Here is a 25845-nt window from a genome sequence, read left to right on the forward strand (position 1 = left end):
TGCAAGGACCTCTGTCAGCCTAACTTTTTAGTTTAGACCAGGCCTAGGTCTGTGATTATCTTTGAATCAAAGAGGCATCAGATGGCGACCATTAATAGCTTTCAACATAACACTTACTTTGGTCTGTTAATGGTCTTTTAGAACAATTTCCTCTTGTTGGAAGACCAGGAATGATGATTGGCAGCCCTTTCAATTTCCACATTTTGTCAAGCCAGTATAATAGCCATAGCTATTAAAGCACAGAGTCAGATGAAAAACATATTCCACTGGCTCAGAGATTCACAAGGACAACGGAAACTAGATTTGCCTTAAAAAGGAATGACACAGCTAAGGAACTTTGTCACGTGTAACAATGCCTCTTATACAAAGAGCTATGGGTATGTCTACGCTTAACACGCTACAGCGGCACCAGTGCGCCACTGCAGCACTTCAGCATAGACACTCTACAGCAACAAAAGGGGTTCTCTTGTCACTGTAGTTAATCCATCTCCTGAGAGGTGGTAGGTAAGTCAATTGAAGAATTATTCCATTGACCTAGCACTGTCTACACCAGGGGTTAGGTTGCGAGGTGAAAATCCACACCCCTGAGAGATATAGCTATGTCAATGTAAGTTCTCATTGTAAAGCAGCTGGTGCAGCACAGACCTACACCCTGGAAAACAGTGAGCTTGTTCCTTGTGTGGGATTTCTAGGATGGTAGGGGAGGCCTTGGTTGTCTGATTGTCTTAGCTTTGCACCAGTGGATCTCATTTTTTCCATGTAAGGTAATGTGTACATTAAATTTATTTATATAAAAAGGTGCCAATTCTTAGTTGTACTATAGTTTTGCCTAGTGCACCCAGTTAAGACGGGAGCTGAATACTGCTAAACACTGTACACACATTGAGGCAGGTCCTGCCCCAAAGAGCTTATATTCTAAATAGTGAGGGGAAAGTATCAATCTCTTCCCCATCTGTAAAATGGGGACAAACTGAATAAGTTATGGTCCGTGGTTGCACAAGTAGTCTGTTACAGCTGAGAACTGAACCCAGACACCAAATCCTAGTCCCGTGCCTTAATCACAAATGTCAAGCCACACATCACTTATAATGCAGTATTATCACTGCACATTAATGGAAAGGACAGTGGTCATCAGTGAGTTAATGGAGTGAGATAGCCAGTATGGCATCATCGTGGGGAATAGCACTCTTGTTGTGTTTTAATGGAATACTTTGAACTTTTGGGCTCCATCTACAAGGGGAAGCAGACCACATCCTAAAGTAATTCTTGAATGGTTGACTGTAAAAGTTCACATAACTCAGCTAGAACAGCTAGGTAGGGCACAGCTCTAACCAAAAGGTTCTTCAAAATTGCTTTCCAAAACCCATTTAAAAGCAGTTCCCACCCCACTGCTACCAGCCAGCCCAGGCTGTTGGAAGTGAAAACTGTAAAAGTCAGTTGAGTTTCCCAGCATAAGTGGGCTCTGAATCCTCTTCACCATTAATTAAGCCTCAAGCCCCTATGAGGTGAGGATGGACAACCTTCATCAATTGCAAGTTACTGGGATTTTGTCCAAAAATACCATTAATTTGCTCCCAAAAAAGTGTAACACTTGAGTCACAGTGAGTTAGCAGCAGAGCCAGGATTCAAACCCATCCGTCCTGACTCCCATGCCTCTGTACTAGCCACAGGACAACCTGCTTCTCTATTCCTGTTTTTCTTGTTCTGAAGACAATCTGCGGTGTGACCTGGAATTCCAGTGAGGAGGGGAGACTGTCTATTTGGATATAGGATCAGCTGGGAGCCTCGTGTTCCACAGGAGATGATGCAACAATGCATTAATGTCAACAGCTCTCAGCCAGTTGCTGCTAGCAGTCCCATCACATTCTGGCTCCAGAAAGCAGCATCCTGGGGGAGTCAGTGTTAAACATCATTCAAGAATTGAGAAGGAGGATGGAGCCATGTGGGATCACACAGTGAAAAGTGACATGGGGAATAAAGTCTGCCTGTATTTGCTTGGAGACTTTATTTTTGTTTATGTTCCCCAGCCCTTGGCATCTGCTGTTTTACCTCTGATACAGACAGCACTGAAGACTCCCACTTCTGCGAGACAACCTGGATCCCAGGGGAGAAGGTGCATGGGGGATCAGGTTCCAAACAGTGCCCCTGCGTATCCATAATCAGGGATATGATGCAGATTAACATCAGGACACAGCACTAGGGCCTAGGGATATGGGACATGCAGCAGCTCAATGCACAACAGACTTTCAAGAAATCCATTCAGCACTGGAATGCATTCCCTTTTACTAGCCAACCCATCCACAAGTTTGGAGGCACAGCCACACTGTCCCATCACAATCTGAGATGAGATGCCCCATCACAATCTGGTCAACTCTGGGGCCACTAGGACAGATATATCCCCTCTTGTCCTTTATCACAGTTAATTTGTGTAGCAGAGAAACTGGAGACAAGGCATCTGTTAAGTCAGATATCCATCAGGTTGACAGTGAATGAACACACATTCACAAGTGCTGCCCTTGTGTTCAGGTACTAAATGCAATATATTGGGGAGATTGTTTTCAGCAAGTGTCCTGTTGATTATCTTGCAACTGGAAAGCCTCTGGATATACTGCCCACCTATCTCAGGCTATGTCTACACTCTGCTGTTTTTAGCAACACAACTGTGCCGCTACAGCTATGCCGCTAAAAGGCACATAGTGTAACTGCTGTTTGTCATCAGGAGAGAGCTCTCGTGCCGACAAAAAACTTCTACCCCCAACGAGTGGCAGTAACTTTTACAGATGAAAAGCGCCCGAATGAACAGTGCTTTGTTGGCAGGAGTGCTCTCCTGCCGACAAAGCACTGTTCACACAGGCGCTTTTTGTCTGTAAAACTTTGGTCGTTCGTCGGGGTGTGTTTTTAACACCCCTGAACGACAAAAGTTTTGCTGACAAAGTTCCAATGTAGACATAGCCTCAGAACTGCGGATCTCGCAGTTTCATTTACATAAGGGGTAACGTTTCTCTACTAGACTACTCCTTTTTTTGAAGGAGAAAAACAGGGGAAAAAAGATTCCTATAAAAGAAAGATTAGGAAAAAAATTTTTTTCCTTGTTTACTTTGTGCATTTGACAGTTTGCGCATTCAATTTCACTACTTCCCCATATAGTCCGTATTATCCTGATTGTGAGAGTTTCACACAAAAGGCAAGACCTTTAAAAATTGCAAACTACTGAAACTACTGAGTTTGGAAGGGGAAATCTTCTAAACTCGTGTTTCAAATTGACAGTGTCACATAATGGTTCATTACAATGCTCCTCTGGATCATTACTTACTTGTTCGCTAGCACTATATAGTACCATGAACTACATGGCCTAGTGTCAGAGCTATAATTTGAATTTGTAAAGAACTCCAACGGCTTGCATTTTCATCTGGCTGAGACACCAGTATTTTTCAGCTGGAACCACTTACTCTGAGGTCTCTAGTCTATGTGGCACCCACCCATATGAGCTTGGAAATGGGTTGGTTGCCTAATTCAGTCCTAGCTACATTTCAAGAGACTGGCATTGTTTACCCATGTCTGATGGCAATGCTGCTGTCTCTGCCAGTCGAGGTATACAAGAATTTTTGGAAGAGAAAAAGGAGCAGGACGCATGTTGTCCTGCCCACTGAACTACTTCAATTACTTCCACTCAGCAATAGTGGGAAAGTTTCCATGGATTTTTTGTACTCTGAGGATAGTAAAGGAAAAGTGCTGCTATCACCAACATACTTTGAATGGGATTCAAGATGCCATATTCCAGACTGCATAGTCTACCTGCTCCCTGGACAGTGTCTGGTCAAATCAGTCACTAGGCACTGAATGAATATCAGGCCCTCCTTTCATAGAGTTGCTATTACCACCACCTCCATTTTACTAGATACTACGGATGTGGCTAGCCTGAATGAAAAGCCCATTACTGGAGAGGGACAAACCACGGAGCACTCGGATATCCAACGAAGACCACCACAAAACAATGCAGCATCTTGGCATATCCAACTTGTTTTAATAACTTCTGTTATGACTAAGGCTAAGATTTTGTTTCAGATATTTTTAGTAGAAGTCATGGGCAGCTCACGGGCAAGAACCAAAAATTCACAGAAGCCCGTGACCTGTTCCTGACTTTTACTAAAAACATCCCCGACAAAATAGAGAGGGAGGAGGATCCAGCACCTGCAGCAGCTGGGCGCTCCAGGGTGCTCCGTCACCCCCATCTCCGCGGCAGCTGGGAGTTCCAGGAGAGGCCTGTGGCAGCTGGGTAACTGCACGTTCCCCCACACCACCTGCGGTGACAAAGAGGTCCAGGGTTCCCCCGCAGAGGCTGGAACTGCAGTCCCCCTGCTGCCCAGCGGCTAGAAGCTCTAGGGGACTCCCACCGCCCGTCACAGCTGGGAGCTCTGGGGTCTCCCAGCTGCCCAACAGCTGGAAGCTGCAGGGGTGGGGGGTAGAATGGTAGAGAGAAGGCTGCTGCAACACACCCACATTCATTCCAAGGTCAGTCTTTCTAGGACATGGGGTAAGCAGGACAAGATTTGCTTCAACCTTATTATGCACAAAGGAAGCAACATGCACATTTACAGGAAGATGGATTGTTGGCATCAGAAGGTTCCACGGCAAAAACCAAAGAAAGGCAGCAGCAAAATGTGAGAAAGTGCATTAACAGAAATCTAGAGACCTAGGGAGAAAATGAAGCAAGACTCAAATAGTGAGCTATTTACATAGCCAGTTTCCAGAATGAGACTCCAGGGCTAGTTATAACAACACAGTAAGGAGTTTTCAGATCACACTCCCAGCCAAGGGCAAAATGTCTTATGTTTCTAATAGCCCTCAAGATCTAGACCACGGTACACAGAGCACCTCTGACAGGACAGTCTTGGCTATGAACCTCATTTAACTGAACTGTTAACAGAAAAGCTTATCCCAAACTGAGCTGCATCCTCTATTGTGCACCATCAACTTCCTGTGCCCAAGTTGACAGAAATATATAAGAACCTAAGAGTACACACACAGAATTTTTACAATTCAGCATTAATTTCAGTTATCAGCAATACAGGTAAGGAAATTTATTTACTATATTATTAAGTTAGATCCTTCAAAGCTAAACAAGCTCAGATGTAAATAAGAAAAAACCTATGTATATTTGTCACAGAAAAATAACTTTCAAAAACCCCTTGCTAGTTTGTATCTAAACATAAAAATGGAAAAAACTGACTCAATCCACCCAGAAGTCCTTAAATTCATATGTGAACTGCTCTGGCCATTGACTATGGCTCTTTGGGTGGGTTTGTTCTGCAGACCTTTATGGTAATAGTACAGGAGTGTTCCACCCCTCATTTCCTAGATTGGGGTGGGGAACCTTCAGCCCACGGGCCAAATTCAGCCCACTGCTTCATTTCATCCCACCCACTGAGGGGGGAAGCTAGGTTTGCCAGGCCATTAAAAGTCCGGTTGGCTCCACGCAGCTCCTAGAAGTGACCAGCATGTCCCTGCAGCCCCTAGGAGCAGAAGCAATCAGGGAAGCTCCATGCAACACCCCCAGCCCTGGCTCTGCAGTTCTCCTGGACCGTCCACCTAGGGGCTGGACATGGCGGCCACTTCAGGGAGCAGCACAGAGCCCCGGGAGGCAGGGAGCCTGCCTTAGCCCCACGGCACTGCCGACCAGGAGCCTCCTGAGGTAAGCACTGCCTGGCGAGAGCCCACACCCCAACCCTCTGCCCCAGCCCAGAACCCTCTCCTGCATCCCAACTCCCTTCCAGACCCCGCACCTCAACCCCCTTGTTTCTGGCCCCACCCTGGAGCCTAGGGGAAGCCTGAGCCTCCGCTCCTCCCCCCTGGGGGTGTTTGTGGCCCACAACTGATTTTTTTCTCTGTGGGTCAGTGGCCCCTGATAGAAACAAGGTTCCCCACCCCGTCCTAGATGCTTGCCAGGCAGTTTTAAGTTCTTCCACCATAGTGAAAGCGGACAGTTAAGTTGAAGACAGACCTGATACCAGTTTGGTTAAGTTTTGAAAGATGCATTCAGAACTTGCACTCTGTTTCTGTATGCTATCACAACTTCACAGTTTATAGAATCATGGGAGACATGAAGTTATCCAGGCCTTCTCTGCCAATACAGGACTGTACCCTTTGAAATATTTCCTAGGATTTTGTCCAGTCTAGGTTTAAAACGTATCAAGAAATTAGGCTTCTGACACTTCCTTTGGAGACTGCCCAGGAGTCCAATCTCATTAGGCAGCATTCAGCCTCAATTTCAGTTTTGTCCTACTAGTTCTAGTTACACCTGCTTTCACACTATAAACCCTTCCAGATTCCACTAATCCCACCCCCCACATATTATCTGTCTCTTAACCAAGATTTATATATTTAACTCCTAATCTTTCTTCAAATCATTCTCTCCAGCCCCTCAGCATACTACTACAAGTACCTCAGTGGACTGTAGATTGTGGACTTTCTTCAAATGGAACATCAATATGAAGAGAAAATTTCACCCAGTTACTCTTCCTCCCTACAACAGCATATTGGAAGTGTCAGTCCTCATGTCTCCAGATTATTCTGGCTCTCTCGTGTTGTTCCCCACTTTATTTTGTAAATTCCACTGGACGTAGCTTATGTTTGCTTTCTACTGTTGAGAATAGGTGCAATCCCCAATGGTATCAACTGTGATATAAGATTTTAGAACAGCCTTGCAGCAATTCTCCAAAAGGCAGGCACGCGCATGCACTTACATGCTGTGATGTAGAGGCCACAAACCCAAAGATCAAGTCCTATTCTAGGTCACAAGCTTGAGGTAGTTGCTTCATAGCTTTGCATGTTCACCTCACAAACAGAATGCATAGTTTGTCCGGCTTGGTATCCCATGCTTGAAATGCCTAAGTACTGGAACAGCAAGGGTTTGCTAAAAAGTTACAAGCAGAGTTGTAATGGGAAGCGTATCAGTAACTGCCCGTAATCCCTCAGTTTCATGAGCACCGAACTGACTCTAAAGTAAAATTTGAAGGAAAGTTACATTCTTTGAACTAAGAACCTCCTTGTAATCCTGTAAGTATTTTGCCATTTCTCACCACATGGATCTAAAGGATTCATAGGAATGATACTGTCAATGAAATAATCCATTGCGATATCTGTTAAACGGACTTGTTCAAGTGTGCGCATGCATAAGAAACAGAATGTCAACTATCATCTCATTCCATATCACCCTCTGGCACCATTAGTGATGTTGGCCTTATCTATTCATCCGTCAGCTTCTCACACGAGCCTCTCCATACCATGTCACATCCCTATGCAAAGGATGTCCTTCCCAAGCTCATCTACAAGGCATGGACTCAGCTACCTTCACAACATTCAAGTTCCTCCTAAAGGCCTACCTCTCTCAGGATGCCCACAGAAAACCATGACAACTGACAGTGATGAGTTTGAGGAGTAATTCTGGGGAAATTCACATTTCCTTTTGTATTCAAATTAGAATACCCTCCCTTCCCCTCTATTTGTGCTTTTACTGGCACGGACATATCAGTCAGGGGTAATGATGGTGCAATCTGACAGCTGTGTCATCAAAACCCCAGTATAGACACTGCTATTTCATTGGGGGGGTGGGAGAGCTGAAATTTGCCAGCACAAGCTGTATATACACTAAGAGTGCTTTGCCATTATAGGATACCAGTATACCCTAAATTGGCAAAACACTCCTAGCGTAGACATGACATAACACTACCCTAGTGTGCTATATTATTTCCCATTGCCCTATATCTGTACTTTCCATGTTTAAAACAAAAAGATAAAGTTTTGACTTAAATTACAAGCACTACAAAAATCTATCCAGTACCTAACAAGAGTAAAGCTGTGTTTGTGTCATATCATAACCGTTAAACATTCTGGAATTTAACTTCACTGGCTATTTCATTGATGCATGAGGCAGAAAACAGCTTAGTTCTTCAGCAACTATCTTGGCTCTGCAGTACTGACAGCTGTCAAATTTGTCCTCTCAGGGTACTGAGCAGATATAAGTGAAGACAGCAAATATGTAATGTGGAAAGGTTTGGGACGGTTTCATTTTAATTTTTGAAGTAGAGTCTCTTCCTACATTCTCCTGAACTAAGGGATGGGGCAGATCCAAATTTAAAATACTTGAGAGATAAAACACAGAAGTTATTTTGACAGTTGGCATGTAGTTCTGCAGTTGCAGAGTGAGTTTAGCCAATTGCTCACACATTTTTGTTGTGCATCAAAAGGTAAAAACTGCAAGAGGGGTTTTTTTTGCCCCTTGCTCAGCAAGGAACCTTTTAATTCACCCAGCTCAGCCTGCTGGAGAAGTAAGAGCCTGGCTCCCTTACACATGACTATCTGCTTGCAAGGCTTGAAGAAACAGATGAAGAATGCTGCCAACTACAGCCAGGCTTTCAAATTAACGTACATCCCAATGACCAAATCAAAGTCCCTGGTTAGTGCAGTTGCAGAAGGCTTCCTTTGACATGTTAGTCAATTTAGCTGGACCCCCACCTTGCTTTGAACAGCTTCACATGCTGCTGTTGCCATCAGTCCCCTCCCTCTCCCATTTCTTCAAATTTGATACTTGAGGGCAAAGGCATGCTTTTAAGATGTTTCTTATACTTAGAGTGGGCTAGCTCAGACCAAGAAATTAGAGATGGAGTGAGCCAGCTAGTACAAAAGGCTCCTCACTTGCATACTGGATACTTCACTCTAGCCTTCACATTCAAGCCACAGTTACCCCTAGTACATAGTCTGGGGGAAAGTGGTCCAGAGTCTCACACTGCTCCCAAGGTCTCCAGATAGTAAAGACTAAGTTAAAACATTTTCTTGATATGAGGTTTTTTGTTTAGGACAGATGCAAATGACGTTGCTTGAAAAATGGGATGAGGGAACTCCACTGCTTCAGGATGAAGCCACAGAGTACAGTAGGGGAACACTAAAAGGGCCAAGAGAACTTAAGGAGCAGAATTCTTGTTAGGTGCTCCTTGTATAACGCAGGTGATCTCTTTAGATATTCCTAGACTGCTGTCAGGAACCAGTCACTTCCCCTGCTGTCAGTGGCTGCAAAATCCTCAACTGCTCCTCTACCCAATGGCAGTATTTGGATTCCTCATCTTCCCCCACAGCTGCTGAAAACTGGAGCCTGCCCCAGCTGCCAGGGAAAATGTGGGACTGCTGTGGCAGCTCCTCGCAGCCGGGGAAGGACACAGCTCTGGCATGGCTGTGCAGCAGCACTGCATGCCAGCAGCTCAGTTTGTTTGACTTCACACTTTTCCTAGAGATGTGCACTAAGATGGGGATACTCCCTCGCTCATAAGTTAGTCCTTTGGGAGGATTCCTCACTACAGACAGAGTCCCAATTCTCAACAGCCAGGAACCCTGCCTATCTGCTCCCTAGTGCTGCCCAAAATAGTAGCACCAGTTGCCCCTGCCTTCAAAACAGAGACTGGCAAAAAGGTTAGTGTTTCCAGAAGTTACCATGATGTGCACGCTGATTCTGAAGTAGTGGTCAAAGTTTTCACAAAAAGGTGCCTAAAGCTAGGCTACTAAGGGTGGGATTTTCAAAAGCATCTATGTGGCTTAGGAGCACAGGTCCCAAGACTTCTTCCTAAGTCACTTGATGCTTTTGAAAATCACAGCGTTAGGCATGTAAATGTGGACTTAAAAATGGTTTTATAGCTGCAAGTTTAGACACTGGCCAAAGTTTTCTCTAGGTTCACCAACGGTGAGAAATTGAAAGTGCAAATAGTTGCTTGAGCCATTGTATTCCGATAAGTTAATTATACTTGCATGCACACAGTATTTTGAATACTGAGAATAAGTACTCTGAACTATGTCATGTAAATAAGATAGCGTTTGAAAGTCACCTGTCTGTATTCCAGGTATGGGCATTTCAAGTGCTTAGGAAACTACACTGAACTCCAGAAAATTACGAACTATACTGGAATGGAGTGGACATGGGAAACGATCAAAAACATTACTGTTGTCTTTGCTCACAGCTCAAGAGCAAAAAATTAAGTTGTGTGGAATAAGAGTGGCAGGTGAAGAAGCCAAATGCTAATCAAACAAAACCTTTGGCGTCTCAGTGTTCTCAACCAAAAAAGCCCAGAATAGTAATGTGTTCAATGGCAAACCATTATGTTCATATCAGACTACAAAACAGAAATAAAATACTTCAAAAGCAGAGTCAGACACTTCCTCTTTTTGATAATGCTCTTTCACCAGCATCCCTATAAGCTTGGTACAGGGTTTTTGTTTTTAATACTCACCTACATGGAATAAAACTTGAATTGGTATCCTGGCCCTGCTCAAATATGCCATTCGTAGTACATAGTATCTACAGTCCCTCTGTGTAAGTTTACAACCAATGAGACTGCAATTTTCTTGCAAACCCAGATGCTATTGTATAACTACACTTAAACCCAACAACAGTCTGTATTTGCACATGCACAGAGATTCTACATCTTGTGCTTTAAATTGTACCAGTCACGAAGTCACTTTGGCTAGTAGAACAAGAAATTATATTCTGCATTAAGAGGCACAATCTACACATAATTTATGGATGGAAGTTTTTAACCCACTGTTGTTACAACACAAAGGTACAAGTAAAAGATTACAGAAAATTTCTCCAGCCTGTTCTAATGCATCTGACACCACTTTGCATAGTCAGTTTCTCCTACTGAGATGGCTCTTTCACTAAGTAATGGGAAAGAGGAACATTTTTCAGAATAGGAAAGTTTAAAAGTACAACAAGTGGCAAAGGGATTTGAAGATGCAGTTTACGAAGCTACTTTTAATCTGAGTTAATGGTGTCACTTCAGACAAATGCTGTAGTTTTCCAGGTATAACTTATACCAAAAACTAGAGACTGGCTGTCATATCAGAAGTCAGTGCTTCATATTACCAGACTTAACTTTGCACTCTATATAGCTCTGAGCAAGATGTGAAACATTCACAAGTGGGACGCACAATGACTGCCTTACATCATTGCTGCCTTACATAACTGCCATACCATAAAATATGGTAAAGCACCAAGTTTCTTATAGGAAATAAAAATAAAGTAAAATTCCTACAGGATTAAAACCAAAAGCAAACTGATCCTCACTTGTGGCAAGCATCAAAACCTGAGCGATGGTTTCATGCCTCTGAGCAGGTAAGCTATGTCCAAGACAACATCTATTGCTCCAAGTTAAGAGTTCCATGAAAACTACAGTCTCAATTGTAATTGGGCAGTGGCACACAGTGAGCCACTCATTTAGTAATACATTATAGCTTGGCATGTTAAGTTCTTTCATTTTCAGCTGGTGAAAACTAGTAGGCAAGCCCTAGTTCATTTAAATGCCCTAGCTATATATTAACTATGTTTCACCTATCCTCTTATTTTTTAAGTTGTGACTTTTGGTGCTCACGGAAGGGAACATTTAACAGGAGCTAGAGCAAGGCAACGTTTTCAGGCACCGTGAAAGCATCTCCAACACGTGAAGTGCTGACCTGTGTCAACCTCCTAGTACAGTCCTGGGTTTCTTAAGTGAAGGCTGCCACAATCCTGTTGATGTGTGGTGATTTTTGCAAGATGATGCTAAGGGCAAGAATGAGACCAGCAAATTTTTTTTTTAAACTCATGACCAGAGCTGGAATTTTAACTCACTGCTAGAGACAGAAGTCTAAGGCATTAGCCAAACATGCCACTTAACTCTGAAGTTCAGGTTACTATGTAAACTTGTACAAATATAGTGGACTTGCCTATCCTACTAAAGAAAAGAATTCAAAAATATATATAGAATCATAGGACCACACGGTTAGAAGGAACCACAAGTGTCATCTAGTCTAATCCCCCGCCAAGATGCAGGATCTGTTTTGTCTAAACCATCCTGTAAGAAATTAATCTTTAATTCCAAAGAACAGCTATTTTATGCAATAGAAAATGTCTGAAATTAACTCACAGGTGAGCCAATTGACCAATTTGAACAAACAAGTACCATATAATCATTTTTAAACCTGCACAATAATTACAAGAAGCAGATCTTACAGGAGAGCTTTGTCACAATGAAAGCTGCCCTGCTCCTGGGAAACGCAATGCATTCCTTCTATAATGAAACACCTTATAAACACTATATGACAGAAGCATGAAGTTCAATAAAGCATTTCCTTCTAGCATCACAATACTTAGGGCCCCAAACAATATTTCATTATAAGCTAAGTACTCACTGAGAAGACAGACTCCAAGGTGTCACAATTTACCTCATACAGGCTACTAGGCCAGATCAGAACATAATGCCCATTAGATTTAAATGTGCCTATTCCTACAACAGATTTCTACTTAGAATGCTAGCATCAGGCAGTTTTGAGTACTTAACATTTTCAAGATTCCATCTCTGACGTTAGATAAGATTTTTAATACAAGCCAGTATGGTATCAGCATTTTCTGCAGCCACTGGCAAATCAATCCTACTGTGGGCAACACGTTTTGACTGTGTTGCCAGCAATACTGAGTCTAGTCAACATTGAGGATATTTCATAAATCGCATGGCCAGAAATCAGTACATTCTGCACTAACCAGAACATCTAAGGAAAACCATTGTTTTATAGTACCACTTTTTCCAAGCAACAATAGGTTCACACTTGCAGTTAAATAGAGCTCTTTTATAGCCAGAGAGCATTCTGAGGAATTTGCACAGCCTCATTTGTGCTGTACTTGAAAAAGCTGTTCTTCAATACTTTTAACAAACACTGCATTGTAACTTAGGAGCAGCCTGGATATTTTTTCGTCTCTGTGTGAAGGCTTTTATCCAGGAAGTGTCTGACTCTCCCCCCACAGACATCAACAAGACTTGCTAATGTTAATGGAAGCAGGACGAGGTCCTAACGGAGGCACCCATTTTTTCCAATACTACAAGCACTCAAATATACTACAATTTCATCTGTTCAACTACTGAGAATTTAGGAAATAATGGTATTTTTGTACTAGGTCTGGATCCTGCATAGTGCTGAGCTTTCCGTCCCAATGCAGCAAAGCACTTAAGCAGATGCTTAAAACTAAGCACATTCTTAAGCACTTCACTGAATCAGGGCCAGAATGCTCAGCATCTTGCAGGACAGAGCACCAAATTACAAATTATGCAATTATGAAACCCTGCCAGACTCCCAACAGTTTTTCCCTTATACCAGGGGTGGCCAACTTGAGCCTGAGAAGGAGCCAGAATTTACCAATATACTTTGCCAAAGAGCCACAGTAATACGTCAGCAGCGCTGCATCAGCTCCCCCCACCCCTGCTCCCAGCACCCCCCATCCACCAGCAGCCCTGCCAATCAGCGCCTTCCCCTCCCTCCCCACACCTCCCGATCAGGTGTGTCGTGGCATGCAGGGGGCCCTTTGTGGGAAAGGAGCAAGGGCATGACAGGCTCAGGGCAGGGGGCGGGAAGGGGTGGAGTGGGGGCAGAGCCTGTGGCAGAGCCAGGGGTTAAGCAGTGAGCACCCCCTGGGCACATTGGAAAGTTGGCGCCTGTAGCTCTAGCCCAAGAGTCGGTGCGCCTATACAAGGAGCCACATATTAACTTCTGAAGAGCCACATGTGGCCCTGGAGCCACAGGTTGGCCACCCCTGCCTTACATATTGGTGGGTTCTTCATGAGCAATATTTTTGCCATGTCAGCCACCTAGGATTTTTAGTCAAATATTCTTAATACCTTTACCCGTCCCAAGACTGAAAAAGACTAGTTCCGCTACTGGCACCAGCACTACTGATATAATTCAGAGGCTCAAGTAAAGCCTATTTACCAAGATGGGGAAAAGACTGAAGTCACACAAGCCTTTTGCTTGAAAATAAAAAAGAAGAAAGCTATAACAACAAAACTAATTATCCACATTACCAACCAACCATTCTACTGAGACTTCAAAATAAGTAGAAATATGGATCAAAAGATTAAAGCTTAATTTTCACAACTGTATTATTCACAGAAGAGCAAAATAAAACATGAATGCAAATAAATGGAGTCAAGCTGGAAGTAGTGACCTGATACAGAAAAGCCTCAATACTAACATAGTTAGTGAACCATTTATTCAGGCATAATCCTATTAATAAAGATTTGACAGAAGAAAAACTTGGCAAGACAGTCACTTGTATCAGAAGTGTCCCTTTTAACAAGAAAGCCTTGTCTGTTAGTGGATCAAGTCTCAGATATCTCCCAGTGTATGTTTCTTCATTTAAAAATCAGCCCAGTAAGTTACTCTGCAAAAGCCTTGGGGAAAATATGTAAGAAAACTGAATGCTTATTTTGATGATCAAAACCCAAAGTGGTTTGCAAAGTGGTTCAGTGCAGTACACAATCAGATTCTGAGATAAGAGATAACATTCTGACCTGTGGTTTAAAGATTGGTTAGCTGAAAATTCCAGACAGGAACAGCATGAGTTTAAGTGGCTTATTCACATGTCTTCTCCTTGTGTTAGCTGCATCCCACTTGACAGTTCTTCCTCAAAAGACGAGTGAGTTTCTAATCAGATATTAGCAACATAAATGCTGAGTGCTATATGTAGCAAACATTACCAAGCATCTGCAATTCTGCTTATGTCTGTGCAAGCACACAGATATAATAAATGTGTTGTTTTCAGCAGTTCAGAGTAATTTGGTAGTGTTTCCATTAGCTCTATTGCACCAGACTCTAGTGGTAAAAAAGAAGTTGCACATAGTTCTGGAAACAGCCATCTTCAGATTAAAAGGTCAACAAGAATTTACAGACATTGCCGAATCACTGACATTAGGCCAAGAACTTATATCATTTAAGATAATCATCTCCACAATGGTCCTAGAATTGTATGGTCATTCCTGATGGGAGCTGATGAAGCAAACTATGTGATGTTTTAATGCAGCGGTGGCCAACCTGTGGCTCCGGGACCATGTGCGGCTCTTCAAAAGTTAATATGTGGCTCCTTGTATAGGCACTAGCTCCTTGTACGGACACCGACTCTTGGGCTCGAGCTACAGGTGCCAACTTTCCAATGTGCCATGGGGTGCTCACTGCTCAATCCCTGGCTCTGCCACAAGCCCTGCCCCCACTCCAACCCTTCCTGTCCCCTCCCCTAAGCCTGCCATGCCCTCGCTCCTCCCCCCTAAAAAGCCTCCTGCATGCCACGAAACAGCTGATCAGGAGGTGCAGGCAGGGCGGGGGAGGCGCTGAATGGTGGGGCTGCCAGTGGGTGGGTGGCGCTGGGAGCGGGGAAGGGGAATGGATGGGGGGCTGCTGACGTATTACTGTGGCTCTTTGGCAATGTATATTGGTAAATTCTGGCTCCTTCTCAGGCTCAAGTTGGCCACTCCAGTTTTAATGTAATGTAGAGTATCCAGCCTCAGAAAAAAATGACAGTCAGTCAGCATTTCAACAGCATGACAAATTCTATCATTATGAAATTTGCAATTAAGTTTCCATAGATTCAAAGGCCAGAAGGAACCATTGTGATCATCTACTCTGACTTTCTGTCTAACAGGCCAGGGAATTTCCCCAAATTAATTCCCAGATCATTTCTTTTAGAAAGACATCCAATATTGATTTAAAAAATGGTCACTGATGGGGAATCCACCATGATCCTTAGTAAACTACTCTTAAAAAATGTATGTAATTTCCTGTCTGACTTTGTCTAGCTTCAACTTTCAGCCATTAGATCATGTTATACCTTTCTCTGCTAGAAGAGCCCATTATTAAATATTTGTTCCTCATGGAGGTATTTATAGACTAACCAAGTCACCCTAGAATCTTCTTTTTTAAACTAAATAGATTGAGCTCCTTGAGTCTATCACTATAAGGCATGTTTTCTAATCATTTGGTCATTCTCACAGCTCTTCTCTGAAGCCTCTCCAATTTATCAACATCCTTTATGAACTGTAGACACTAGTCCTGGACAGCGTTCCCACAGCAGTCGCACCAGTGCCAAATATAGAGGTAAAATAATCTCTCCGCTCCTACTGGAGAGTCCCCTGTTTATGCATCCAAGGATCGCATTAACCCTTTTGGCCACAGCATCGTACCAGGAGCTCATGTTCAGCTGATTATACACACCAACCCCCAAATATTTTCCAGAGTCACTGCTTCCCAGGATAAAGTCGCTCATCGTGTAAATATGGCATACAGTCTTTGTTCCTAGATGTATACATTTACCCATATTAAAAACATTGTTTTCTTCCACGCAGTTTACCAAGCAATCCAGATTGCTCTCAGTTACCTGTCCCTCATAATTCACCATTCCCCCAATTTGAGTCACCTGCAAATTTTGTCAGCAATGATTCGGTGTTTTCAAATAAAAATGTTAAATAGAGCAGGGCCAAGAATAGATCCCAGTGTGACCCCACTATAAACACACCTCCTCAATGACAAATTCCCTGTTTACAATCACATTTTGAGACTTCTCAGTTAGTTTGCTATGCTTGTGCCCTATAATTTTATTTCAGTTAAATCAGAATTTCAGCATGGGCTCAGACCAAATCAAATCTGATGATAAACTGTTCCTGTTTAAGATTTACCTTGTTATGCTTTACTTTGGAAGCAAATTGGGGGAGGTTGGAGAAGGTAAATTTACTTCAATCTTATTCATACAGAAAAGAAAATTAGTACTACTAGGTAATAAACTGCTTTCTCACAAATGTTTTAACATGGCCAAAGACCCACTGAACCTGCTAGCACATGGAAATTATACCAGCCAGATTCTGTGTTCATCCATGTGTAGCTTTTCCAGCTTTAATTAGTATTTTTCCTTTGCTACAACTACAAGTTTGTTCAGTCAAAAAATTCTACAAAGTCAGTCTAACTTTTCTACCTAGATTCTGATCAGACACAGGTATATTCACTAACTCTGGTAAAACTGCCAGATAATGCTAAACTTCCTGGATATTGGGCAACTCTGCATCAAAAAACTCACTTTAATATTATACGAATTACCATGCATTATAAAATAGTTGTAAACATGATTTTACCCACTGCTTGACATTGGACACTATCAGTAAGCTGAATGAAGATACAGAGACGCCAAAACACCTAATACTGGATGGAACAAGTGGGACTGCAACAACAGATCTCCAGCAGGATCCGGGCAAGTACTACTATGTGACCCTAAATAAGGTTTACTGAACCTAAAACAGCAGCAGTTCTGGTTGAATGCCACAGACAGAATGCAGACTAGAATCTTTTATCAGAAAGCAAACAGCAACAGAGGAGTAGATAATAGCAATCACTGGAAGAGCAATTTAAAAAAAAAAAGCCTGACTGTATATTTTTATAAGTACCAAATTAAGTTTATTTATCCATGAACAGATTTTAAATCCACGGGCATTCAAATCAACAACTGAAGATTTTATACCCTCTTCTGATATCCTCTAGTGCTTAAGCTGATTTTAGGTCAAAAGTTTACTTGTTACTATTCTAACCCAAGCACTGAAACTGATTTCTGAACTCATGTGCATTAAACAAAAAAAGACTTGCAGACATAAAAATATATAACAGCAGCAAAATGGCTCAAGTTGTTCTGAACTGGCAGACCATAATGCCTGTGGGGAGCCCCAATGAAATTAATGCTCTCTACTATTACATGCTCTAGGATCTATTTTGGGGAAGTTCATGGCCTGTGTTGTCCAAACTAGATGACCACAATGGTCCTTCTAGCCTTGGAATCTATGAATGTAATTAAAGATCAAGGTATCTTTCATGTATAAGAGCAATGGGCTGGGTTTTTTTTGTTTTTGGGTTGTGTGGGGTTTTTTTTGTTTTTGTTTTAATTTTAAGTAACTCTGGATGTCTTGTCTCAAGAGGCCCACTACAGGAGTCTAGGTGACCACACACAAAACTACTACTGCTCCAAGAGGCAATATTAAAAAAAGAAAGATATGTACAAAAGACCTTGACTTAGAAATTAATGAATGAGGCAGAGAAGCTGCTGAGTGGTTCACATTCAAGTCTAGAAAAGCTCAATTTTCAATCTAGTCCTCAATGGCCCTTTAATACTTCTCTAGCACTTTACATACACACTTGGTACAACTGGCTGACTGCTCAGGAATGAATCAGGACTGATTTATATCACTCTGATTTAAATCAGCAAGCAGGAAACCTTATTTAAACCATCAATTTTAATTTTGTTTTGCATTTCTACTTTATTTTCCTAAAGAAAGGTTGGTTCTCTTTGATTGATACACCCACTAAAACATTTGCAGCTAAATACAGCCTTTATAATATATTTGGTACTTTTTGCCTAACCAGAAGATATAGTCTATCTATATGCATTTATATAACTAACATTTATTCAGATTCTTAATTTTTGCATTTATGTTAGAAAATGGTGAATGACATTTATTTAACTTTTTAAATTAACACAGATTAACTTTTTACTTGTGATTTGTGTAACAATGCATTTGGATGGAACTTGTAATTAAAATGTGCAAGGAGTATTTAAAAACTGTTTTATTAGTTAAATAAAACTACCTTAAATGCACCGCATACATAAGAAAAAAGTTGATAAAACATTATTTGTATTTAAAACAGATTTATTTAAACTAAGGAAGGATTCTGTCCTTAGGGTATTTAACTCATGGTTACCTGAAACAATGTCCTCCTAGAGTTTAGAACTAGTAGATCTCTTCCTCACACACCGTTTTTATTCAGAGATCAGAATACTAAAACAAGCTTTCCTGCTTCTTCAGCTCCCAATAGGCTTCTCAACTTTGAATAAACTAGTCATTAAACTGAACTATTTGAACAAACTAAAATGAAGATAATATTCTCTCTGCAGCTGCAAAAGAGGTTACTACTTAGGGGGGAGGGATAGTTCAGTGGTTTGAGCATTGGCCTGCTAAACCCAGGGTTGTGAGTTCAATCCTTGAGGGGGCCATTTAGGGATCTGGGGCAAAAACTGGGGATCGGTCCTGCTTTGAGCAGGGGGTTGGACTAGATGACCTCCTGAGGTCCCTTTCAACCCTGATATTCTATGATTCTATACTGCCAAGAGGTGGCTTAGCACTATAACCAACTCTTGGTTCCAGATGCTTAGCCAGTGATTTCCCCACCAGTTCAGCAGTCTCTCTTTAAAAGTTCAGCAGCAAATATGTACTGCTTGATTTTTTTTATTTACATTTTAAGAAATTATAGAAAGTTTGTCAATTTCAAATTTAATTGTAAATAGTTTTAAAATAAAGATGTACTTAAATACAAATATCCAATAAAAATGATTTTCATCTATCCTAATCAGCACTGGAATGGCAGAGATACTACAGGGAAGGATTTAGCTCTCTGTGAGTATGTACAACTGTACAAAAAGCACAGTGCATGGCTGCCTTTTCTCTGGTTCTAGAATAATAATGCTATCAATTAATGGTCACTGCTGTTCACCCACAAAGCCTCATCTACACAACTTATAATTAAACAAAAAAAATTAGAAATTATAGTCAAAATAACTCTGATTTATAACATACAATAGCCTTGCTCTTAAGCTTAATATGAGACTTTATAGGCTTGTGTAAAGCAAATTTGTGTCACTGCTTTGAAGCAGTCAGGAAGCTGGTTCAGATGCAACAAAATGCATCAAGAGAGACTAAGTAATGAGTCATCAGTATAAAAATTGTCATATTGTCTGAAGGCAGTAGATGAAGCAGCCCTTTCAATTAAGAACAACATTTTAACAGTCACCAGAATTTCTACCATTTACTAATTTGTAATCAAAACCTTGGGTACTATGAATGCATTCAGCCCAACTGAACTAGAGTAAGACTAGTCTGTTTCAAGTTGTCAGTGTTTTTTAATTTTACATTAGTGATACAGAGTCATATCTTAGGCAAAGCACCATGCTGAAAGTGGCCTAATAATTTAATGCAGCATAGTACAGTACCAACATAAGCATGATAGCTTAAGCTGCATTTTGTTACAAAGGTAACACAAGACAGAAAGAAAAGGAGTACTTGTGGCACCTTAGAGACTAACAAATTTATTTGAGCATAAGCTTTCATGAGCTACAGCTCACTTCATAGCTCACGAAAGCTTAAGCTCAAATAAATGTTAGTCTCTAAGTTACCACAAGTACTCCTTTTCTTTTTCCGAATACAGACTAACACGGCTGCTACTCTGAAACTTGACATAAGACAGAGACCACCTTCTATGTTTTCAGTTGTTAGTGTTCTGATGTAGAAGATTTTGATACAAGAGGTTTGGTTTGGAAGACAGTTTAATACTTAGACCACTCAATTATATTCTTTAATTTTTTTTTAAATTTCCTATAGCCAGACACGCAGAAAAAATTATCTGTCAGTGCCACATTTATTATTCGCATTGTATGTACTTACTAACTACATAACTTGCTAAATACACTCAGGAAAAATGGAGGGTGACAAACCTGGATGTAAGGAAATAATTCTGTTGAGTAGCAAATGTATCTCCATTTTATTGTATAAAGTGAATAGTGACTCAACCAGAAAGAACAAGCATCTTGCAATGTTAGCTAAAAGGTACGTATACTGGTCTATACAGACCAAGTTCTTTGGATGGACAAAAAAAAAAAAATCTTTAAAAAAAATTTTAAGTAAAGATTATTTTTCCATTTCCCCCCATACTTTCAGCTACACGCCCATTACACAAACAAAATGCCTTCAGTTTCCTCAACTCCAACACAGTTAATTGACTAGAGGTGGGGTTTTTTTAAGAGGCAGTTATTGGGCTCACCCAGTCCTGAGAAAGTAGTTACATTAAAAGAAACAATCCAAATGCACAAACAGGAGACCATGCATTTGAGGAAACCTGTCCTCTTAACCAAATTTTACTTTCTAACTAAGTTAGTAGAAGCAATCATGCTCTCACTCCTCTGTGCATGTGCTACCATCCCCTCTTCAATTAGATTACTAAAATGCTAAACGGAAGTCAGAAGGAGATCGGACAACCACATACTTTAGCTAATAAATTACTACATGTTTAGAAACCAGACAGACAGGTACCCAGGAAAAAAATGATCTCTTAACCCCCTTAAGACACGGCAAGCAACAAGTTTCTTGAGATATCAAGTATGGAATGGTTGTTATACCAAGGTAGAGCTGAACCCTTAGAGAAATCCAAGGATGATTTTAGCCTCATTCCTCCACCCACCAAATTCCAACCTGAAGCTGAAATCCAAGGATGCTCAGGATACAAAGATCAGGTGATCCACAACTGAAAGGCTAGTTTGATAGTACAGACATTGGAGACAAAAGAGATTAGCTGTGGCAGAAGATATTTTTCCGCCGGGGGGGTGGGGGGAGAAGACAGAGAGTCCCTGCTACTGGGGGGATTCAGCCCCCTGTGCCGTTATTGTGGGTGAGAGAAAGGTTATCACCGCCCGCCTCACTGATAATTCTGCAGAGAGATTATTTGGCCTTTGGCAATCCCCGCCAGCCCGGCGGGTGCATCCCACATACCACCCTCCCCGGAGAACGCCCCCCAACCTGCCACCCGCCCCCCATTCCGTGTGCCCCTCACCCAGTCAGCACCCCAAAAGAGGGCCCGCTGCTTTCACGCCCCGCCCCCAGAAACCCCCCGGCTAAGGAGCGGGTCCCCCGGGCCACCGATCCCTCCCGCTCCGGCCCGGCCCGCACCTGGATGACCTCGTTGACCTCCCGGATACACTCCACCATGTGCTGCAGGATCTGCTCGGCCGTCAGCACCTCGTAGCGATAGTCCTCCTCCTGCTCGTGGCCGCCGCCGCCCCCGCCGGGGCCCGGCCCGCCGCCCAGCCCGCTGCCGCCGCCGGGGCCCAGCCCGCCTGTCTCCCCGCACAGCAGCCCGTCGCGCTCGCCTCCTACGCCCAGCCCGGGCTCCACCAGCTCCACCTCGCCCAGGTCCAGGTTATCGTCGTCGGGCTCGTCGTCCTCCTCGTCGTCGTCCTCGTCCTCCTCGGCGCCGCTGTCCTCGCTGCACTCCTCGTCCTCGTCGAACTCGTAGTTGTAGCCCTCGTCCGAGTCCATGGCGAGGCGGCGGCCCGGGGCTGCCCGCGCCGACCCTCCGCCCTCCCCCCGCGCGGGCTCCTGGCTGCTCCTGCGCCGCGGCCTGCCTCTGCCCGCGGGACAACAACACACAGCGCCGCCGCCGCCGCTGAGCCAACAAAGGGACGCGGCGGACCCGCTCCGTCACCGCGCGCCGCGGCACGCACGCACGCACGCACGCACATTTGGCGGGGCTCTGCCGTGCGCGCTGTCACATCGCGGCCGCCATCTTGAGTGAGGCCAGAGGGGGTGGGGGTCTGGTCTTCCTCAGTGTTGCGACTGCCATCTTGGGCGTGGCATAGCTCTGGGTTTCCTTTCAGTTACGGCTGCCATCTTGGGTGTTGTTGTGGACATCTTGAGTGTGGCGAAAGGTCCTGCGACTAGTTTCTTCACCGTTACGGACACCATCTTGGATGTGGCGAAACCCCGCCAAGCTTCTCATTATATCCGCCATGTTGAGTGTGGCCGCCTTTTTCTTTCCCCTCCCGCTGCACTGTCAGTCTTCTCGGTGTTGGTTCTAGGCAATGTCCACTGTGGTACCTAAGCAACTAAATCACCATTGGGTCCCTCTGTGTGCGGGTGGGGGCCCAGTTCAGGCTGTGTGATTCCATGTCAGGCACACGCTGCCCAGCTCCACCAGCAAGACGCAGGGCCGCTTCACCTGCCGCCCCATCCCATAGCATATTGGGAGGGGTCAGCATAGGGATGGTTTATGGTACGGATGGGAAGGCAGTGCTATGGGGGGATATGTAGAGGATTGGCATAGGGAGGGGCAGGTGGGATTTGGGGTTGGTGTAGGGATGGGTGGGTGGGATTTTAGCTGCAAGGTTGACATAGGAGTGGGTGGGTCAATGGGATTGGGGTGGGAAGCTGGCATAGCAATGGGTGGATGGGATTTGGGGTTGGCATAGGGATGGGTGGATGAGATTTGCGGTAGGGAGTTGGTGTAGGGATGAGTGGATGTGATTTGGGGTTAGCGTAGGGATGGGATTTTGGATTGGGAGCTGTTTGGAGTAGGGATGGTGTAATTTGGGATAGGAATGGGTGGATGGTATATGCAACATTGACTCAGTTTCAAGTACTTGTGTCACCTTAGAGACTAACCAATTTATTTGAGCATAAGCTTTCGTGAGCTACAGCTCACTTCATCGGATGCATACTGTGGAAAGTGTAGAAGATCTTATTATATACACACAAAGCATGAAAAAATACCTCCTCCCACCCCACTCTCCTGCTGGTAATAGCTTATCTAAAGTGATCACTCTCCTTACAATGTGTATGATAATCAAGTTGGGCCATTTCCAGCACAAATCCAGGTTTTCTCACCCCCCCTTTGTGTGTGTGGGGGGGGTGAGAAAACCTGGATTTGTGCTGGAAATGGCCCAACTTGATTATCATACACATTGTAAGGAGAGTGATCACTTTAGATAAGCTATTACCAGCAGGAGAGTGGGGTGGGAGGAGGTATTTTTTCATGCTTTGTGTGTATATAATAAGATCTTCTACACTTTCCACAGTATGCATCCGATGAAGTGAGCTGTAGCTCACGAAAGCTTATGCTCAAATAAATTGGTCAGTCTCTAAGGTGCCACAAGTACTCCTTTTCTTTTTGCGAATACAGACTAACATGGCTGTTACTCTGAAACCTGTCAGTTTCAAGTGAAATTCATGCTTTTCAGAAATACCAGCAGCCCATAGGTATGAATCACAGTCCCATTTCTAACTGGAGAAGGTACTGAAAAATGTGATTCCATGTCAGGCACACGCTGATTTCTCAGTGCAGCAGGGAAATGGCGTCAATTTAAGTAAATCGGTGATGACAATCTATCAGACTGCTTTGCTGCCCACTGACTGCTGGGGCTCCAAACATCATTTAAAAAGCAAACATATGTTAACATAAATGCCTTTAGTGTATATTTGCACAGTAATCTCATGTCAATAGAGCAAATGCCTATAATACTGTGTCAATTTTGATTAAATAGAAATGACAGATAATATACTGTATTTTATGAGTTGAAAGTAAAAGTATTAATGACATAAAATCAGGGTTACCATAAATCCTTTGAAAACATTTCTCAAGGCAAAACTTTCTGCGGGGGCATGATACATACATTTGACAACATTCCATCTCTGCGTTATATAGGAGGAGGAGATGGAGGGGTGCCACAAATATGATATGGAACTAGAGAACCACCATGTTTTTCTGCTTCACACCCTGGCTCCTGCTTCCTAAAGGCCCAATCCTACAAACACTTACTCACAGGCTTAACTCTGTGTATGAGCAGTACCTTTGATTTCAGCAGCACTACTCCTGTATGAAAAGTTAAGCATGTGCATGTTTGCAGGATTGGGATTAAATTAGGAACCTCCATTCACTCCTATCAGCATCATGTATTTGCAAAGACATGTGCTGCACCATGCAGGATGCAATCCTGTTGAAAAGTGGGTGGAGCAAAGTCTGACACCCCAAAATGATTTGTTATACCACATGAATGCCAAGCTGAGGAAGGAGGAATGTTTTGCAGTTACAGCACAGAACTGGGAGTCAAGAGGTCAGGGCTCTGCTCCCATCTGTCAAAGATTACCTAGGTCTGACTATACTAGGCCTAAAAGCACTGTACAGTACTAAAAACCTGACCTGGAATGCCTTACGTTTGCTACACATGTGCAATACCATGTAGTCACACACAACAGCAGTCCCAGGCATTTTATGAGCATATGGTTGTGATACCTGGGACAAAGCCTTTAGCTCAAAGCCAGCTGAACTTGTGCAGTCTCCACTGATGTCTTCTCGTTGTGAAGTGTAAGCCACTAATGTTTCAAAAAATTCACTGGTCCTCCCAGTCCTCTTAATGATGTCATGAAATGCAGCCCCTCACAGACACAGAAAATGGCTAGGATGATATAGTTGGGGTTGGTCTTGCTTTGAGCAGGGGGTTGGACTAGATGACTTCCTGAGGTCTCTTCCAACCCTAATCTTCTATGATCCCACTCCCCCCCTCCACCTCCAGCTCATCACTAACTTTCAGGGGAGAGCTCATGCAGACCTTACTTACAAACCATAATTTGAAATTACTAGGTTGGCCAATATCGCCAAAATGAATGTGCTGATATTGTCATAAAAAAACGCAAAGCCGTGTGAGGAAGCTAGTCTTTGTTCATACTTTTCAAAGCTATTATGGTTTCTCAGGTACTAGTATTTTATCATATACTGTATATGCTTTTAAAGTGTGTATTAATGTTTCAATTTCAATTCAAATTTCCAACCAGCAACTAAATTGTAGTTGACCATCTGGAGTGCGGGGGTGATGGGGAAATTCAGGGGGCTTGTAGGGAAATCTCTCCCTTGGGGAGTCGTTTATATCTGTGCCAAATGGCTACATTCTGATTTGGAAGCATGAGATGCCCACTGAGTATAAATGACTGCAGAATCATAGGATTGGAAGGGACCTTGAGAGGTCATCTCTTCCAGTCCCCTGCACTCATGGCAGGACTAAGTATTATCTAGACCATTCCTGACAGGTGTTTGTCCAACCTGCTCTTAAAAATCTCCAGTGATGGAGATTCCACAACCTCCCTAGGTAATTTAGGTGCAGAGCAAAAGAGAACCAGGTTCATTTGGTGCAGCATAGTGTGTCTTGTAAGTTCCTTGGGGGCAGGGACTGGCGTTTTGTTCTGTGTTTGTCCAGCACCTAGCACAATGGTGTCCTGATCCATGACTGGCGCTCCTAGGTGCTACCACAATATAAATTAATTAATTAATTAAATAATATCTTGCCTAATAAGCTACAGTGCTTGCAAGCAATTGATAGCTGATTTTATAAAGCTAGCTCCCGGGGGCCGAGTTAAGCTTGCGTGGACATTT

General features: G+C 43.1%; 1 protein-coding gene across 2 annotated transcripts in view; it reads right to left on the minus strand.

Moving 5' to 3' along the window:
* ARIH1 (ariadne RBR E3 ubiquitin protein ligase 1) overlaps nt 1–22113 on the minus strand; it is a 114095-nt gene extending 91982 nt beyond the window's left edge. The window contains exon 1 of one of the 2 annotated variants that reach the window (XM_073363118.2): nt 21594–22113. In XM_073363118.2, coding sequence (XP_073219219.1) covers nt 21594–21962 — 369 coding nt within the window. In that variant the 5' untranslated portion in view covers nt 21963–22113. The remainder of the gene's footprint in view (nt 1–21593) is intronic. The other variant, XM_073363119.2, reaches the window with a different exon arrangement.
* Between the last annotated feature and the right edge of the window lie 3732 nt (nt 22114–25845).

Source organism: Lepidochelys kempii, chromosome 10, assembly GCF_965140285.1.
Source record: "Lepidochelys kempii isolate rLepKem1 chromosome 10, rLepKem1.hap1, whole genome shotgun sequence".
In the NCBI taxonomy this organism is placed as follows: domain Eukaryota; kingdom Metazoa; phylum Chordata; order Testudines; family Cheloniidae; genus Lepidochelys; species Lepidochelys kempii.